The sequence below is a fragment of the Homalodisca vitripennis genome, chromosome 4, assembly GCF_021130785.1.
Source record: "Homalodisca vitripennis isolate AUS2020 chromosome 4, UT_GWSS_2.1, whole genome shotgun sequence".
NCBI lineage: Eukaryota > Metazoa > Arthropoda > Insecta > Hemiptera > Cicadellidae > Homalodisca > Homalodisca vitripennis.
The window spans coordinates 159,625,496-159,647,129 of record NC_060210.1 but is presented as its reverse complement, the minus strand read 5'-3'; the positions used below and the strand labels follow the sequence as shown (position 1 = coordinate 159,647,129).

At 32.0% G+C, this 21,634-nt stretch overlaps 1 protein-coding gene across 1 annotated transcript; it reads left to right on the top strand.

The window, feature by feature from the left end:
• Positions 1-2,393: 2,393 nt before the first annotated feature.
• Positions 2,394-19,763, top strand: LOC124361248 (TELO2-interacting protein 2-like). The gene is made up of 6 exons (XM_046815292.1): positions 2,394-2,457; positions 4,139-4,236; positions 7,250-7,372; positions 11,823-11,984; positions 12,953-13,156; positions 17,443-19,763. Exons 1-6 carry the CDS (start codon positions 2,394-2,396, stop codon positions 17,725-17,727), a joined length of 936 nt encoding a protein of 311 aa, XP_046671248.1. The 3' UTR covers positions 17,728-19,763.
• Positions 19,764-21,634: the final 1,871 nt, after the last annotated feature.

The window sequence follows — 21,634 nt, the reverse complement described above, 5'->3', positions numbered from 1 at the left end:
TCAAAATTAAACTGGTAAGTTATTAGCAAGAGTCTGGTACCTTCTTTTAAAACTACAACTTAATGTTTACTGACATTTTTTTACTTATGGCAGAGTTTGTTTTTTTTCATACACACATATATACGAGTGTGTGTGAAAATACATGGTGTAAAGTTATGAGGAAACAGCCCAAGCCTTTATGATGTCTCCTTGTATAAAAAAAGGCATTGTGAACGTTACTGGCTGGTATTACACTTACTGAGAACTGTATGCCACATTTTATTCAAAATTATAGCTTTTGAGTGAATTTTTCTTAGCCCACGTTAATTTATTCCAGTCTATACTATTTCTGCCAACAGATCTTAATTTTAATCGATAATACTATCTTTATTTTTCAATCCTTATAATGTACAATTTGAAAATGTTTGTAGATACAATATTACGTTTTATTTGTGCTAAGCAAGCAAGTTTCTGTAGGAAACTACTTTTAAAACTTATTTAAAAAAAATTTTACTTATATACATATTATGTATTTACTGAACGAAGAACTGTGTCTGACCGCACAGTAACTCTGTTATTGAACAATAATAAACGAATTAATTTGATTTAAACAAAAGGTTTTATAAATAGCCTGAGAAAATCATCCCATTCGTTTAAGTTCTAATATAGTTTACATTATATTAGAAGCCAAAATTTTACTCCAAATATTTAACAACGTTTTTGTGATTGAAAGAAATAAAAAATCACGTTATTTTGTTTGATTAAAAACTGCTAGTAGAAATATATATTGGTAATTAATTAAAGTCAATACTGAGCATACATTTATTGCTTTGTAAGCTTTCAAGAGAAATTTATTTAACGTCAAAATATATTTTTTATTTGGATATTTAAAAAATCATTGGTGTTATAGTTTCTGTTTCATTAAGTGAAAATGTTGATATCCGGATGCAAAGGCCAGCTAGTTCTGATAAGAAACTGCTGCGCTTATCTACGAATTAACAACATTGGTTCCAACTGATGAGTCCAGTAGGGTTGACCCTGTATTTGATTGCGTAAACAAATATCTTGCTAGGAATTACGTCATCACCCAGCTCGTCGCCAGGCTGACCGACTATAAGTTTGTAGTGGAGGCTGCAGTCCGGATTACTTACCTCCGTCAACCTGGAGATAGAGAAGCTCCGATGGGGAAAGCGGATGAGTTGGAGTAGTACCAGCGAAGAAACAACGACGAGACTACTGGAGAGGACACTGACAGGATAGTCATGGAGCTGTGCCTGGATATGCTTGGTGTTGAACTGCTGGTCCACACTATTTGTAGATCTTACAGAGTTGGAGGCAATTCTAGGCCTGAGCCCGACGGAAGAAAGTAACATAAACCCATCATCGTCCGCTTCGTTAGCGACCGAGGCTGTTCTAAGGAGCCTTATCGCTGCATAGTGTTCCGTTATTGATGTTTCTGATCACGAAAGATTTATTTTTATAGCCCTTGTTTTCACATTCAAATAAACATCTCTTTTTCATACGGAATTTTTCGATCAGCTCTTAAAGTCAATAAAACCAAACCCATTTACAAATCAGGCTCAATAAAAAAAGAATACCTTAGTCCTATCTCAGTTCAATTGGTCTTTTCTAAAGTTTTAGGATCAATAATGTGTGAAAAGTTATTTTTTTACTTCAGAGAAATTATTACCTATACCCTCAGCAACATGGTTTCATCAAGTCCAAGTCCACAACTACAGCCATGATTAATTCATTCACTATGTCCTTACTTCGTTGGACAACAAAATAGTTACCATCGGAATATTTTTTACCAAAGCAAAGCGTTTGATTGCGTTATACACGAAGTCCTGTTAGGCAAACGGGCGTTATGGTGTGCGTGACCGCGCCCAGACTTGGTACAAGTCATACATATCTTGAATGAGGCAATTTGTGTAACTCGCAAGTGATAAATTAATTATCAGTCAGAAACTAAAGTCACGGAGTTCCTTTGGGTTCCATTCTTGGGCCAATACCTTTTGTGATCTACATGAACGATCTGCCTCTGCATATTAAACAGGGCCAAATGGTCATGTACGCTGACGACTTCACGCTTCAGTTATTTCAGATATTAATTTCTAGTCAACTGGTCCACAAAATTAAGTGTAGAAGAGTGCTACAATAGGTTTGCTTGTAATAGAATATTCGTGAACTGTAACACATGTCTTATATACACTTTGGTTTTAAGAGTGGATCACCTGTGAACTTAATTTCCAATTTTATCCCTAACGATAGTCCCTTAAATCATCATTTTTTTACCAACAGACCGGGTCTTTGCGTGGACAAGACACTCATTTTCGACTTCAACGAGGAACAAATTTGTTGGCGTCTTCGTTCGACGTGCTTTGCTCTCGGCCATTTCCCCCTGGTCTGTACAGATGGGCCAAGGGGTCAGCGCGCGAGGGCCGGTCGGCCGCCTGATGTTACGTGGAGGAGAGGGGCGTCTTTTCAAAGAACATTGGGCTTTCCCTTAAAATGCACCCTTCAGTATTCTCGTGACCCGAGAGGCAAGAACTATTTATTGATTTATTCTGGAATATTTATTAATTTATTCAGTTGTCTCGTGGTTACATTCAAATAAAAGTGTTTCGATATTCAGTTCTTTTGAATCAATCACAAAATGGCACCGAGTGGGTGAGGTGAATGTTTCGTGGATGGCTAGTAGAGCCTCGGCCGCGCGACTCTTGGCCCATCTGTATACTGTTCTATATGTTATAATATAGAATCTATATTACGATTTGGGAGTCTCAAATAGCAAGAACTCTTAAAATGCAGAAATTGTTCATTAAAACTGTTTTATAGCTTAACAGCCGAGAGTTATGCAGACCCTATTTTAAATCACTTAAAATTCTTATGCTTGCAGGCTTAGTTGGTTATGAGTGCTGCATTTTTGTAAGAAAGAACCCTAGGCTTGCCAGTGGGTTTTATCACTCGTACAATACGAGAATCAAGACCATTGTGGCAGTTCACAGGCATTCCACCACGCGGTATGAAAAATGTCTTATCCCCTATGCATGAGAATCTATAACGCCTTTCCCACTGATATTAAGGATGCAAATTCAAAGCCTGTGCATGTAAACATAAATTAAATTTAATAAACATTTTCCCTCGGAAAGAATGCCACATAGATTAAGAATCACTTAATAGTAAAACACGTTTTTTGTACTGTTGCTTATTTTTAAATGCTTTCCTTAAATCCATTTCTTGTATTTATGACGTGTTCATAACTTGTAGAATGAGTTTTGAACGAATACGTGCTTGTATTCTTGATTGCCTTAAAAGCGCAATGCTGCTGGAACGTCACAAGCAATTCAATTCAATATGAATATCTCGGCAAAACTTAACATGTATAAGATAAAGGGAAACTAAAATAGATGTGGACATCGTATTCTTGTAATTTGAGGAATGAAATTTACCCTCCAGTTGTTTTGAATATTATCCAAATTCCACTAAAGACCGAAGTTAAATACCTGAGTACCATTGAAACATCGGTATTCATACCGATAGTTAGTTAACATAGACTTTGACTGCCCAATCAAAGAAATGGCTTCAGTTCAACCTGAAACATAAACGTTAGCTCGACTTCTTAAATACATGTTCCTCATACCAACTAAAACAACATGTTCACTCTGCTAAGTGGTCCTGAAGCCGATACGTCTTACGAATAAGGGGAACAACCAATTCCAATTGGTGCCAATTGAAAGTCCTTAGGGACATTATTGAAACAACTTGATAAGTGACTTACAAAACACCAAACAGTTATTCCTTCATTTGTGAAGTGGTTTTTTTACAAAGAGCCAAGTATCAGTTGAAACTTAACAACTACCCTAACTACCTTGTTGTGAATTTATTAAAGAACAGTGACTTTAACAACAGTGAGTGAACAAAGACAATGACCACAAAACCCGATTTCATAGACGTGTTTTGGACCTAACAGTCCGATTCAAACAGTGATGACACAATAGACAGTGCTATTCAGAAAAACTTTTTTGCACGCTATATAAATTGCAGAATAACTATTTTTTCATATGATACTTAATAGATTTGTAAATAACAAATTTGTCACAAAAAAGGTGTTGCTGAGTACTGAGAAATATATTCTTACTCTATGAATCCGTCTTAGTGACTGACTTGGTGGATTTGAAAAGTGCTAACTTCCTCTGCGTTTGTAGTAAACAAAGTTCTCAGCTGGACTTGGCTCTGGATTGTTGGCTGATTACTGTCTGTATTTGTTTTGTTCAGCTAACGGTTTGTTGTTTTGAGTGAAAGTAGGGTTACTTAACTATACAACTAATTTTGCATTGCATCAAGTGTTAGTAATTTAGTGATACTTTAAATTGCCTATAAGGAGTGTCTATTTCTAATAGTGTAAAATTTCTCAAAACTAACCTTAGTCAAGCTTGGTTGTTTGGTGATCTAAAACTACTATGTACTGTTGTTCTCATAAAATTGTCTGTTTATCATTGTAAGTTTTTATATTTGTAACGTTCATTGATATAACAAAGTTCTTTGGTAAAGAAAAAACAATTATTTATGCATTTTACGAACATTTTCTAATTTTTAAAGAAAGTAGGCAATAGGCTATCTTTGAATTAGACTGCACTTTGTTCAAGATGGCAGTAGCAAACAAAAGTGTTAGACATAGTGGTCAACCATTTTCTGATGATAATGTAAATCCTCACTTTATAGATCTGCTAGAACTTTTAAAACGTTCAATTCTACCAGAACAAAAATATAATTTTGATGAACCACTTCAAGATAGTTGCTTTAAAGAACACATTTTGAATGTGGAAACTAATTTGTTAAATGCTATCTCCCTTCTAACAAAAATAAGAGAAGGTGAAGCTATTCCAAAGAAAATTGTTTTGTATACCATTTTGGTTGCTGGAGAAAATTCTACAATTAATATGTGGACAAACCATAAAATTATGATGTATGCCGATAATTTATTAAAAGAAATATTGACTCGATATGGATATTCAGATTTATCAAGTTTGTTAAAATTAGAAGTTGATGATTGTTTGTCTGAATTGAGGCCAAAACTTCTGAAGAATACATGGAAGAATTATCCAGCGGCAGTAGATTCTTTTATCTGGATTCTGTTTAGTTTAAAGGTGAGTTTTGAGTGTGTTTTCATTGATTTTAGTCAAACTTAGTAGTGGATGCTTCTAAATAATAATTTGACACATTCAGTTACGTGGACAACCGGTTTTTAGCGTAAAAGATCAAACTCCTCTTATAGTGTATAATTATGTGCTTTGTTTTAGGCTCTCATTTTAATAATGTCCCAAAACGGGTACGGTCCAATAAGCGGACCCGGTTTTTTTATATCGAAATTGGCAAACGATATTACTTAATCATAACCATCGATATAATCAATCGATACTGATGAATTATTTTTAATAACTTAAATAATCTATATGAACAGCTGTAAACACTTTAAAATAATACAATTAAGGTAATATTTTAAATTTCACGTAACATTGTGTATTAAAATGGCCGTCAATCTTAGGAAGCTTCATGAAATTGCTTTAAAAGACGATAAAATATGTTTTTTATGGCTTCAGGATGTTGGGTTAGTACCTAAGAATCCATTATGTGATATTTGTGGAAAGGTAACAAATGTAACTGTCAGAGGAGCTAACATGGTCGTCTTCAGATGCAAAAAAAGAAGGTAATGGTGGACACAACTTTAGTAAAAACGTTTTCGTTCTGTTTCATTTAGTTAAAGTTATGAGTTTCCCTGATTTTGGTTATGTTCATTTATTATTTGTTATCATTAAATTCACATTTTAATTTAAACATATGATTGTTATTACTTTTATATCGATTGATAGTCTATGATTCGATATGCGAATATTAGGTATCGATGATTATATTCTTCGATATAAAAAACCGGGTCCGCTTATTGGACCGTACCCCCCAAAACTGCTGAAACGTTGTCAGATGGAGAACTTTTCGACCAGTCAGGCTCAGACAACCTAGCCATTGACAGTGACACCTAGGTTTCCCTTTATGTTTTCTGGAACCCCAAACTTGGTCAATATTTCAGTAAAAGCTCGAAATTATTTATTTATAATAAAATTAATATAATCGGTTAAATATTTCCATATCAAAAATTTACAAAAGAAGACACTTTTGATTTTTTGAAAACCTGTAGCTCACACAACATCTATGCACTAATGAGTCTGCATTGTTAGAACATTCTGCACCAAAATAGTCTGATAACATTTGAGGTGATGTTACCATATCGCTGCTGACCATTAGCTGTTCTTGCTCTCATGTTGTTATGGTCAGTACTATCTGTTTAATGTACTTGTTTGCAAAACATATGATTGAAAACAAATGTATGTATATTTATTTTTAGTAAAGACTGATGACGTTTGTTTCTTGTAATGCGAAACTAATAACAGTGTCGGGAGCAGTGTGTAATACCATCCCTTAAGATAGTACCCTAATTTTGGCTCAGATCAGGTGAGTGCTCATAAGGGTTAACTTTAACCTTGGTACTACTAACAACATATTTATGATAATCTAAACCTACTTATATTGCATAATACCAAGTAATAGATAGGGACAATTTGGCCTCAGTATAATACCAAAGTACCATATAAACTTATAATTTCAGGAAATAATGACGATGGATTGATTGTTTTAAATTTATTGCATCATAGGCTACCTAGTTTTTAACTAGCTAGACATGCCAGTTATCGTACCTGTGTTACTCTTTTTATATTTTAGTTTGTCTTGATACAAAACTATTTTATTTTTCTATTACATTTACCACCTATATCAGTTTTAAACGCCATTTTACATTTTAAAGATGGCATGAAATCAGTGTTAAATATCTTATTTCTTTAATTTAAATTGTTAGAAGAAAATTTTGGTCTTTTTTATGGAAGGATAGAATCAGAAATGCCACAAATTAGCTAAGCCTATTTATGATGTATTATTTTTGGATCTCGAACATTTTATAAAAATACTTAGGTATCAAAATTCAAACTTGTAGCCTTGACTGACAAGTTTTGTATTAATGATCAGTCAGGCTCATAAATGGCTTATAATGAAATTTTATATCCCTAGTAGATGACTTTATATATAAGTTTTTGATCTGTATTTTTAATTTCTGTCAATATTATTTGAGTCGTTATTAGTTATGGATTATTCCTTGTTTTATTTGAAAATTCAAAAGATTTGTAAAGGCGTTTTGAAGTAATAGTTTAAATTGTTTCAGTGTCCACACGTAGGGGAGCACTTACACAGTATCTTGCCAACATGTCTTCTGTTGACTGATGATCATGTTTATGCCAATAAAGTCAAGGGTTTACAGTGTCTGCAACATGTGGCGAGTAATGTGGTATGTTTTTTAAGCAATAAGTGTTTCATTCAGTTTGAAAAACCTAATTAACCTAATTTGAATACATCAAGATTTAGCAAATATGTAGATTGTAATGGAGCTGTATATGATTACCATTGAACCAAAGTATTGTGAACTTTTGTTATGAAGCATTTTTTCAGAAGCTACATTATATCATTAAATCTTTGTATCAGTTAATGATTCAATCATATTGGCAATCTCCGATGTTTAATTGTTCCTCTTTTTAACTTCACTCTGCCCATTCCCATGTTGGCTATTAATTTGAGTGAAAAACTTATAAGCAGATAAAGTAAAGAGTCAAAACAATTTAGCATCTGCATGGATTTGAATCAAAATTACCTCCAACTAAAGTTTAACACTTTTAACGAGATTGTGCAGCTATAAACTCTCCCAGCTCGTAAATATATGAACTATAGTGAGATGTTGTTTTGATTTAAAGAGAAAAGTTGCTCATTAATATCTTTATAGTGGATTAATTCAGTGAATGTTATATGTATTTACATAAACTACTACAATGATGTGCATATCAGGGTATCTTTGTGTTTAGTACAAAGTAGACTAATTTATGTAAAAACATTTAAAAACTACGGTACTTTGGGATTATACCGACCACACTAGTATGAAGAACACAAAAATAGAAATTTATAGAAACAAACATGATAGAACGAAAAAACAACTCTTCAATTACAAAATTACAAACTTACAAGCATTTCCAGGTATTGTGATCGTTATTGTGTTCGCTGTTATCTTATCTTTCTCGAGAATCCTGATTACGGCAGACCGCGCGGCATCACGTGATTTGCACGGTATATAATTGCCTTTCCATTACAATTCAATTTATATTTCTGATTAGCCCCTCTAGAATTTGATATTTTACTGATAGGTACTATCTCGAGGGATGTTTTTCTTTCGTCGACATCAGCGCGGGGCAGCACCTTCGGTGCTGCCCCGCGCTGATGGCCGGAGGCACTCGCATTTTGGGTGGCGGAATGTGATCAAGAATAAAAACAAGTTTTTAGTGTTTTTTTAATAAAGAGTTTAGTTTGGTAAATGTTTGTTTTTGTTGAATTTTTGTGTTTGGAGAAATGTAGAGGTAAAACACGGAAGTACAACAAAGCGATGCACCAGCTGAACGGGCGGCGAGACTCTGCAATCACGTTATCTACTAGACGCTCGACTTTGACCTCTGTCTGAGGATGGGGAGGGGTTTGCGATAAGACAATTCCTGTTTTATATTGACGAAATATTGTTCTACGCTAAATCTAGTAATCAGTAGAAACGAAATGTGAAATAACGATTCATGTCTGGGTGTGGTCGGTATAATCCCAAAGTACCAAAACTACTTTTGTAGCATGAGAGCAGATGCCCTATACTATTGTTTGTTCGGCAGCCTCCATAGAGGAGTTTCCAAATAGATTTATCTTAAATCTTATTAAGTGAGCTGACATAAAAGAACTTCTGAACTTTGAGTAAATGTATTAGCATCCTCAACCTTCCCTGCGTTGTAATTTGTTTTTGTAATTTTATATTTGCTTACAAAAGTTTATGGGAGAGTTGACAATAGTACTGTTTTTTAGTGTAAGAGGCATATTCCTAAAGAAGCAACTGTTTGGTTGTTTAAAAAATAAGCCGGTGAGAAAAGATTTTTATTTACTAAATAACCTACCTAATTTTTCTACATAATCATCTTTTAGTTTTGAACACTTCATAAGCTGTACCAACTTCTAGAAAATCTCTTCACAGAAGTTCGCCACCTAAGAGTTGAATCAGTATGACAATGACATGTCATCATTGTTTCAAGCTGTTATCCACCAATCCACTTTTTCTGGTTTCCTACATTGCCAATTTTTGATCATATTATGCCTCAGTTTAGGAAGTTTTTTATGGTAAATCTCAGCTGTAATCGTTGACCTACATTTTATGTTCAAAATCTACCGACCAAACACTCCAATAGTAAAATTGTATTATTGTTAGCCATAATTTGTTTAAAGGGGTACAGAGATTTCTTAAACTTTTTTTAGTTTGTGTTAACTTTGAATGGTGGGTGCCACTGCGTTGCATTTTGTTTGGTGTGTGATATTCACTTATCCTGTAACAATGTGGGATGCATATTTATGGGAGAAATGGTTATTACAGACATTACGATCTGCATTCTCTGGTTGGCAAACAACTATCAATTCAGAACAATTCTCCAGTGGTTTTTCAATTCAATTCAATTCAATTCAATTTCAATTCAAATAATCTTTATTCATATTTGTACATTGAAATACAATAAATAGTGTCACAATTCATCAGACTATATCTAAGTAATGTTCCAGATATAATTTTTATCTAAAACCTTATAGTTAAATGTCTAAATCTATGCTTTAATACATTGTCGAAAACATTTTAAAATTTCAATTAAGTTGCATGTTGTTTCTTAGGCTACAAAATTCGTCAAATGTATAAAAAGCATTTTTAAGCAAGAAATTCTTTAGCAATAACCTGAATTTTTTCTGATCATTTATTTCGCCAATTTCTTTTGGAATAAGATTTAAAAACTTTACACCATTATATGTGGTTTTCTTCTTAAACAATTCTAAATTATGATTATCCAAAACTATTTTATTTTTATACGTGTGTCGTAATGGTGAATATCATTGTGTGTTAAAAATTTTCCTAAATTAATTTTGACATAAATAATACATTCTAAAATATACAGGCTATGAACTGTTAAAATTTTTTAAAATCAATGAAATGTTGTCGTACCGAGTCATCATTATGTAAATTTAACATTGCTCTTACAGCTCTTTTTTGGCAAATTAAAATTTTATGGAGATTTTTGGTTGGATGTACCTCCATACACACATATTCCATAAGATACATGCGATTGAACGTGAGCATGAAATACACTTTTTAATACAGTTAGATTACATAAGTTAGACAACCTTTTTAGAGCATAAATTCCAGAATTAATTTTAGTTTAAGACATGGTCAATATGCTGATCCCAACTCAGATGGCTATCAATGTAAATACCTAGGAATTTGGTTTTAGGAACTTGGGATATGACCTCAGTATCAATATGAATTTTGGACTTGGCTATCTTTCCTATTTTGTTTTGTTGTAAACAACATGTAATTAGTCTTTTGAGCGTTTAGATTAAATTGTTATTAAAAAAGAATTCTTGTAATTTTGATAGTTGAATAAAAGAGTTTTATTTCTAGTTCTGTATCTGTTCTTTGTAGAGATAATAAGATTGGAGTCATCTGCGTAAATGCAGAGTTGGTTTTTTGTTTGGTTAATTTGACTAAGACACCTAGGCATGTATTTTATGTAGCAGATAAATAAACAATGGGCCTAAAATTGACCCTTGGGGTACCCCCATACTTAGTTATTTCTGGTTTTGATTTATATTTCAAAATTTGGTTGTTGTTTACTTTGGCTATTTCTACAAATTGTTGTCTGTTTGTTAAATAGGATTCAAACCACTTTAAATAATAATTTTTTATTCCTAATTTGTTCAATTTTTGTATCATTTTAATGTGGGAAATACTGTCAAAAGCTTTTGACAAGTCCATGAAGATTCCAGCTACTTTATTTTTCCTATCCATTGATTCGATAATTGATTCTATAAAGCAAATTAAAGCAGTAATGGTAGATTTGTTTTTTCGGAACCCATGTTGTTCAAAGTCAAAAAGATCATATTTTTCTAAATGTGTCACTAGTCTTAAATACATTGCTTTTTCAAAAAATTTTAGAAATTGATGGTAAAATGGATATCGGCCGATAATTTTGAATTTCAGTTTTCCTCACCTTTTTTAAAGATTGGTATCACTTTTGAAATTTTTAGTTGACTAGGAAAAATCCCTGAGATGAAAGAAGCATTTATTTAAATGTACTAAGGGTTTTATTAAGGGGTCCTTTGCAAATTTAAATGATTTTAATGGGGGACCTCATCGTACCCACTAGACCACTTGTTTTTTAGAGAGTTCAAGATATCATTTACCTCTTTTTCATCTAATGGGGGGACACCTAAATTCGGGAATTTTGGTAGGAGTTATATCTTCATCATGAGTTGGGGGCATACTACTTAACAGGTTTTCAATAATATTAACAAAATAATTATTAAAACTATTTGCCACTTGGCTAGGGTCTGAAACTCCCCTTATCAGACTTTAAAACATAACTTTTCTCTGCTACCTTGGATGAAGTTTTCTTTGTTTCTTTATTTATGATTTCCCAGTTTTGTACAGTATAAATAATATATCGTATCGTACTGCATGTATGAAACTGTTCAGGCCTGCTAATATATACATGGAAGCTGAGGGCCCTGACTTTGGGAATACGCCTTTTATTAAAGTCTGATATGCCTCAGCTGGTTAGTTATATAGTTTATTTTTATACAGTACATCTAGAACGATAAATTTCAAGCTGTTCTTATATTTTTAGAGTCGTACTGACCTGAATCAGTATGGTCAAGGAGCAGTCATATACAAAGCTGTAGAGCACATGGTTTATTTAAGGGAACCTGAAATCATCCCACATTTGGCTAAATGTCTCATAGCATTGTTGAGTAAAACTGAACAAAGTCCTACAAGTCACTCACTTACGGTATGTATTACTTGTCAACTAATGCATTTCTTATAGTTTTCTAGTTTGAATTTGGTTAAAAGTCTTTTAGAACCACATAGTAGAATATTGCCATTGGCAGATCTGATGAAAATCATCCAGTGAAGTATCTCATGCGTTTATAGCATGCTCTTAAATGGGTCAATGTAATTGTAGTGAGTATTGGGGTTTACAAAGTTAGCATGTGTACGCTTTGGGAATGAATGTATTATAGATTTTTTGGAGACAATAATTTTTATAATCTTTTTAAGATAATTATGGGGTTTAATAGAGCTTAAAATTGTAATTTTAACTTCTCTCAATATAAATCCAGAAAATTGGTGTTGTGTAGATTAAGTTTTCTCAACCATCAAAAATGACAATCACATACTTACCAGTAAAAATTGTTCCTAGAAACTAACTGTAAAAATTACCTTTTTTATGACTGTGACTTATTGTTTCATTATGGCCAACTGGGTTTTTATGTAGTCACTGTCTTGTCAGTCAGTTATAAAGAATTAAGGTTTGCTATTAAGTACAAAGGATGTCTATATAAATCTAAAGATTGTGCAACTTTTTGCAATTATATTTCATTTTTTAGTCAAGATAATTTTTAGATTTCCATTTATCCTGAAAAAAATAAGCCATATGTCACCTTACTTGAATATTGGGAGAAGTCAAATAATTGACAAAGACAATAATTAATTAAAATATTAATTAATTTGTATGTGTGTATACATAAATATAAATATATATATATATATATATATATATATATATATATATATATATATATATATATATATATTGGGTTATAGTTCAGTATAGTACACATTCATTAAAACCAGAAAAACATTGTCATCATAATATGAGATAGAGTATCAGACAAACTTATACAGAAAACATTGAGTAAAGTTACTGATGAAATAAAATTATGCCATTTTATAGTGGTTTTTACATTTTTATTCTAGTGGAACCATTTTGATGACGTCCTGAACATATGGCTTCCTTCAATGGAAATGGAGCAAAAACTTGTATTAAGAGAAGCTTACATAGAAAATCTGAATGAGTTTCTGCAAGCCATGGGTCTTGGGAGTGCTCGTTGGTCTAGAAAGCTTATGTTGATATTCTCAGATTATTGTGAACAAGAGCACACCCGTGAAATGTCTTTAAAAGTAAGTATTGTACAGTGAAATGCAGTAATATAAAAACAAATAGTATTTAAGTATTGCCAAGTAATTTAGGGCATATCTCATTGTGGTCTCCAAATAAATCAACTAGGTTTTGACATGACACTACCACATATTTAAAAACTTCCAGCTCTGAAGCATTTGAATGTTTGGTGTGTAAAGTATGTTGGAATACTCCACAAATGCCAGAAACAAATAAAACCACATGAAATAGAAACCCTTTATACATAACAATATAATTAACCCTTGACATTGACACTACCATATATTTAAAAACTTCCAGCTCTGAAGCATTTGAATGTTTGGTGTGTGAAGTATGTTGGAATACTCCACAAATGCCAGAAACAAATAAAACCACATGAAATAGAAATCCTTTATACATAACAATATAATTAATCCTTTGCACTCGAAAGGCTAGCAGCGCTGGGTCACAACAAGGTCGCAGACAGCTTGCGTTAGTTTTGCTGTAGTTTGTCCTCACAACTCGTATGGCCAGCACAGATGGTCGCGCTGCTTTCATGGATAGCTCGGCGGCCATATTTGTTGTTTGCCCCTCCAGATTGGAGTTATATTTTGATTTCCTCCCCTTTATTTGCATAGTAATTTTAAATGTTTCAAGAAGAAATGAAAAATAATAAAAAATTTATTTGTATTTTTAATGAATCTTTTTAATACAAAGATAAACATACATTTGGGAAATTTAACGTAAATTGTCAAGAAAGATATGTAAATAAAACAGGGTGGCCACCTGACCGGGAACAAGCCGGGAATTTAATGAATCCAAGAACATATAAAATTAAGATTTAATTTGACAGCTCCTAAAATCAAGAACTGATCAATCTCAAAACAGCATATTTTACGCGACGTGGATCGTGAAATTGTGAATGAAGATTGACATGTATTTTTGAGCTTCATCTGAGGGTTGCCTCCATTAGTTCATTAGAGTTTATCTTGGTTAGATCTACTCCTGTGCCGCGGCCCTCCAAAAAAAAAAAAAAAACGATGTTATGTTTTAATATCATGGTCACATCCAAACCTCAACTGAATTGCGTTTGCACTGGAAAAAAAATGTTAAAAATTTTTTGTGTCCTACTTTAAAAATGGCATCTAAACATTGGCAAGAGCTCTCGAGTGCTGCCGTAACCAGTGTCAGACAGTTGTTTGCAAGAACTGGAGACCAATGTCAGCTATTAGAATTTCAATTGTAAAAATTGCAGACATCACAACCATGTGTGAACAGACTTCATATTGACTCCTGGGACAACCAGCGATTAAACTCTACCACGGCAGTTCTCTGAGTAAAATGTTTTATTTTGTTCACATTATGCAACAGTAGTTGTGCAAATTCTCTTGCAATTTTACTTGAACTTGTGTAAACACAGTTTATGTTGGTCGCCAGTCTACAGACGGCCAGCCGACCGAATCAACTACGCCGTCAGTTTTCGTTGTCAAGAGCGGGATTTGTTGGACAACGGCTAGAAATTCCGTCAGTTCTCTGATCAACTATTTACCTAAACGACTTCCCCACACTCGTGATGATCAGTTGGACAATTTAAACTGTTCAAACCAAATAATCTAACATGTATAAGGTGTCCTGTTGTTTTGTAATCCATAAATCTAACGAACACATTGTGAAGCACCACAGCTTATTGTGCATTTATATACTTTGTAGTTGTGTTGTCATGATGGGGTGATTCTGTCCTTGCATTATCCTAAAGGCTAACAGAAAATATTTAAGAGCTAGTAATTGATAACATTAATTGTGCTCGTATTCTGGGTGCAACTGTAGAAGATACTGTTCTGTACTGGTGTCTATGTACTTATTACAGATTGCGAACAAACCGCACCTTGAACTTCCATAGCAGACAACTTTCATTGTAAAAAACATTTTTACAGTTCTCAAGTTATTCACAACGTTTGTTACGTGTTTATTCTGTCAAAGTTTTTCAGATAACAACAGTACAAACCTTTACCTTTCAATAATATACAGTATCATTACAGAAATAATAATGAACACCTGATTAGTATAATTTATAGCCAATTCAAACTGAAGTTATACAATGTTTGGGTAAGGTATTTGGCTAGTCTCAACCAATGGAAAGTTTCAGGATGGCAGTCATTTACGATTTTACAAAATTTCGGTCTGGGATATTTTATAATATAAATTAGAATTGAGATAACATTTTAAAGCAATTTAAACCTTTTGATATTCTTAATATTTTTCCATAAATCGGTCTTTCAAAATTATTAGAAGTATAGAAGAAAATTAAATCTTTATAATAATTTGAGATGACAGCACATGTGAAATCTATCTTTCTTCCAACTAAGCCAGAAAGGAAATTTGACCTCTTTAATGTAGTTTCAAAAATTTTATTATGGCTGTCTTTATAACAAATCTTAATATATTGAATTAATCTGGTAAAATAATTCATAGCTATTATATAAAAACCTTAAAACATACAAAGATTAAAATAGGCATATTACTGTAATTGTTTGATTCATATTCATTATTGACTATGGTCGATGGAAGATTTGAAAGGACAACAAGATTTCGATGCTTTTATCTAGTCATCTGTCTAGACACTAATTTAAACTTAATGTTTTATAGAATGCATGTTCATAAAATTGCAATATGTCTTGAATTTTTGCAATGTGGATACTCAAGTTATGGTTGAGAGACTTGTATTGGTATCCAGAGTAATCCATTATAACTTATCCATGTGTATTGTCTTAGTACAAATTTTAGTTTGAATTGGCTAGAAAGTATGACATTTCACCACTATTTCCGCAATATTACTGTATATGATTCAGCAGTGCACCGCTTTTATTAAATTATTTACTGATACCGACACAATATTACAGTTTTTTTAATACAAATTAATATTATGCAATAATTGACAAGATTTATTGCACTTACACTTTTCGACAATTCTTACGCTTAAAAGTTAACAGCCATTCACAATTTGGGATAAGAATGGTTATATCTAAGTTTTTATTCATGTTTTATTTTTAAAGTTCTAAAAACCAATTTTACTACTTCGCATTGTTTGCCAAACTTGAAGTTTTTGTTTACAAGTTACATTTGTATGTTCAACCTGATACAATTAATATAAAACAAGACAGATGTATATTTTTATTGGGTACATAAACAAACTTCAGAATTGTATAAAGACAGCAATACAAATTACCTGAATAGTATAAAATATTTGTTATGAAATTCTAAAAGAACACATGCAAAACATGAAATAGTACCCTACTACCTTAGAAACTGCCAGATCTAGGATTCAGGAGGATCTCTGAAGCTCTGAGCAGGTGGGACAAATTAGATAACTAATTGCCAGTACTTGGAGTGTAGGGGGATTGGGCCAGCAAGCTTCTTATTGCAGAAACTGTAGAAAACTGAAAATGATGTTGCTCATGCGATCTAGCGGTCAGAGTTTGGAATACTGATGTAAACACCACCTTAGAGACTCAAACTCATTAGCACTCTTGAACCTATCAGAATAGGTTACTTTGCAGTATTTGAGATACATATTCGCTATGGAATAGTTCTATTGCCAACCTCCAGCGAGTAATTTTGCAAAAGTGTGTAATGCGGATCATGGCTAGCTTAAATCTTCAAGACATTATTATAGAAAGGCTTTAAGAACTGGGGTGTATTCACAGTGGTATATATTTACATCGCTGAGGTAATGCAACAAACCTTAAGCAGTTACATAGATATCTATAATCGTCAAACAATACATGGCGATGATTTTAATTTTCCAGCCCACAGATCAGCTCTATTTGCAAAGATACCATCTTATGCAGGTGCCAGGCTTTACAACATGCTACCAGGGAAACTCAAAAGAACCATTGCCCTCAGATTTTGAAGAAGAAAATATTCAAGTGACTAGTGGAAAGAAAGTGTTTCCATGATTGTTTTAACTTTTAATTGCAAATAATGTATTGGCGCCATCTTTGTTCTTGATCGATGTGTAAATAAAGAATATTGTATGTTGTCTTTACATTTTTTTAATATGAATTTTTTTATTCTTTTATCTGTTAATATGATCATATAGTTCTAAATGGAGATTGTAATATAAGAGCTCTTTCCTTGCACACAGACATAGTGTACATGGAATAATATTTTTCTCCTCAAATATCTTTGCACACAGACATAGTGTACATGGAATAATATTTTTCTCCTCAAATATCTTTGTACTTTTATTATATATATATACTTCTTGTGAATTTGAATGTAACTATGAACACTTTTTTGTTTGTTTCAGGCATTGCTTACATTTATAAACTCGGCATGGCCAAGGATATCAAGCCATTTCCATTCTATAGTAGTCATTCTCATGAAAGTTATCATAAACATAAAAACAAAGGGATCAATTTCAAACTATGGTACAAGACCATCTGGGATCTTAGTAAAACAGTGTTTTAGAGCATTAGAAAGACTTTCTAACTTGATGTACCGTGATTTTGTGAATAAAATTAAAGAAAATGATGATATGGCCGATCTTTACAAACTAATAATGGAAAATGAGATTTTAAGCCAAAGTTTGTAAGATTTGACTATAAAGTATATTTTTTGTAAATTATTGATTTTGGTAAAGTGTCAAGAGAAACAACAAGTCTCTAAAACTAAATGAATTAAATATTTAAAAAATGGTTTATTTGAACTCATTAGTGATAACGAATGTCTTGAAAGAATAACAAGAGTACAGATATTTGCCACTGTTAAAAGGTTCAAAAATTGAAACTCAATTTTTCAAGAAATTATATACTTTTTTCTTCTTTAGGTGTAAAAACTTTAAACATAAAGTTACACATACAAGAAAGCTAATTTTCTGCTTCATTTCCACTTGGCTCCACTTTGACTGTTGTGCATGTACCATGTTACAGCAGTGTGTTCTTTTTTTACTTGTTGTGTTTCTGCTGTTCTTGGTGTTAGGCTAAGGTTTGTTTGATTTTAGCACACAATTATTTAAATCCTTATGTGTTATCCTGAAGTCATTTGCATAAAATTCTGGATCATACTCTAGAATTTAGCAAATATTGTAAATCCTTTTTTGTTTGTTGTGTTTTTTTTTCAATTCAATGAAGAATGTGACACATGGTTTAACCTAGAATAAAAAGAAAAATGTTTTTTTAGGAAAAAATGGTTCTACTTTTAAAAATTATGTTATGTTTGAATCAAGTTTTGGTATATTTAATATGTTTTGTTTTATATGGAACGAAAGTCATATACAAACTAAACAAATTTTACCTACATCAAAATTAAATGTAGTAAAGTTATACCTAAGTTAAATACTTAAAAATGCTAGTTTTTGGAATTTAAAAATTATTTTGCTATGTTAAATGTTACCAAAATATCAATACTGGCACTCAGTGCATATTTTATACCATCTCTCACTTTATGACAACACCATAGCACTCAATGGGTTCACTTTATAAGTAAGTTTAATTTTGTATTTTATAACAACTGAAAAAGAGAGCAGTTGCTAGTTCTTAAAACTTACATTTTAGTTTTTGTAACAAAAAATGTAGGTGAATGTCCATAATCCTATTCTTTTTTTAAAACAATGTTTTTTAGATTTGCGTTTATGATTTTTCAAACTGATTATCTGATTGCTGATTTTAATATTTTTATTAATACATTCATAACTTAATATTATATAACATAATATTTAATTAATTATTATATACTATTATGTAATTACTATTAATTTTACTAATAAATAGGCCAAAGTTAGGTCTAAATAGCCTTCATTACATTTTGTAAATCAATTCATGTTGTTTCATTAGAAACCGTCTTAACAGTTCTATTGTGTTCAACTTAATGCCTTCATTTAATATAGAATTCCATTCTTTTTCAATTCAAGTTTATTAACAAAGAACACTTTAGAATTTTATATTTTTACATAAACAAACATGTGTTAGACAAATTATTGGTCAACTTCTTTTATATAGTGCCAGTTGATATGTTTTTAATTATAAAGTAAGTTATGAAATGCAATTATAACAACGCACAATTTAAGTTTATTACAACTGTAAAATATATAGTACAGTTAACAATGATTTGTATTATAGTGTTATGTGCACTACGTAAACCATGTGAGTTCGAGTTTTGTGGACTCAGCAGCATTTACAGACATTATACAATTTTCAGATTATTTCACATTTAGAAAACATTAGTACCAGACCATCTTTATATTAACCAGTGTTAGGATATCATAGCCTCCACACCTGCAGCTCCTACAATGATATCAGCTCAAGTCGCATATAAGAATAGTTGGAGCTCTTTTAAGAATATAATTAATTTAACATTAAAATACTACAAGATAAATACGCCAACCAACAACATTTTATAGGAGTAATTATTACATCAATAAGTTGGTAATTGAAATATTTTGTGGTAGTATAATATATTTCTTTAAAAGTTGTTTAATTTTTTATGTGTGATGCATGTTTTGGATAAATATTTAAAGTTGTATTAGTTAAGCTATCTTTGTAGTTGAAATTAAAATGATCTGAAGTATTATGTTGTTACTTTTTGTCAATGAATAAGTTTTGTGCTCAAATACATTTTTGGTAAATAAAAGTGGGATTACTTATTTTAACCCTAACTAGCATTTTCCATATAATAATACATGGTATCAAAGACAATGTTATGTACTAGCTATGTAAAGTAAAGTTGTGAACATGATGAAACCAAACTGAAAACCGATCAAGACCGAACTTAGTATAGAATAGTTCTTTATCATTTTGATATTAACATCGATTTATATATATATATATATATATATATATATATATATATATATATGAACCCGGCAAGTGAGAGATCCGGGTTCGACTCCCGGCGGAGCAAGTGCTTTTTGCGATTCAATGCTTATTGAAATTATATATATATATATATGAATGTCCAATATCTGCTTAAGATCTTGATTATATGGAAATTCATTGGTATAGTTAACTTGTATATCCAATTGTATAGTATGTTATTGAATTACAGCAATTATTAATGATACTTTTTTATGCATCATACAAATTTAAATTGTTCATAAAATATGAAATTAATAATGGAAATCAACAAGCCTAAATTAACTCACCTAGAAGTACTGCTAAGATCTCAGCAAATGGTAAATGTGAGTAAAGATAGCTACTTACATTCATTCAGTCAATCAGTATTAGTGAAATTATTTTACAATTTTGCCCAATTTTTAACGTCAAGTGTGCTGTTTTAATATGTATATGCACTTGTATCTTCTTCGAAGTATGATGACAGCTCTTCTAATTTGTCAATGAATTTTTGAGATGGATTATTTGGCCAAAAGACATGTATGATCCCTGCCATTTTTAAATATATTTTTGAGATTAGTTAGCAAGACATCCTTATATGGAATAAATATAATTTTCCAATGTTACTATATTGTTACAATGTTAGCACAAAACTGCAATTAAGATGGGAATTTAATTTATGTCAATTAAATTTTCAAGTTTTTTTGACACTGAAATACAATTATTGGAAGAGGTCATATCCCAGAGGAAGAGATCTGTAAACTAAATTAACCAGTCAAGGAAATGTTATCTTGGGATTCTTGACTATGCTGAATGGTAAAAAATATATTTAGCTTAATTAAAAGTGCATTCACTGCACTATAAATCAACAGATGGATACTGATAACAATTCTGTAATGTCCATTTGTTTGAAAACACCATTTGTCTCAGCAAAGGAGAAAGGGATTTCAGCAAAAACCAAATATTTCACTTACCTGGCTTTCAATTTAAAAGATGACATGTGAGAGCACAGCCCTTAAAACAATATCCACAATAAAGCATCACATAATTGATGACTGGTTGCCACCAGCTCCCATGATCAATTCACAACCTCTCGCCTTCCACTTCAAATACTGACAAACTTCACTCATGGATGCTCCTAATTTACTGTGGGAACCAATGCAGCTCTCCTAACTTTACTTCCAATTTCAATCAAGTGCCAATGATCTAGTAAATTATAACCAATTACATTTTGGCATTGAATTTGATATTTATTTTTCTTCTGCAGCGCCATGAGTTTGTCATTTTCAGAATCTTATATTCATGAGATTGTGTTAGAGAACTGGTATCATCCATGGCCTTAGCTCATGTGAGGGGGGGGGGAGATAGCTTGTGTTGTACAGGGTCTGTTCTTAATCATGTGACGCTGTCATTATGTCAGTGTAAGTACTCTAATGTTGGCTCTGGCAAATTTTGAGGCCGCACATGAAATTGATCAATTTTTCATTTGAAACTTGAACCTTTCCATTTCTTTGAAATAGCAAAGTCATTTTGACTTTAAAAAAGTCAGTTCATACAAGCTTAGTGAACTATTGTAAAATTATAATCCTTCCAGTGATGAGCAAAGTTTTTGAACAAGTTTTTTCTGAGACACTAAAATACCTAGAAAGCAATAAAAGTATATATTCTGAT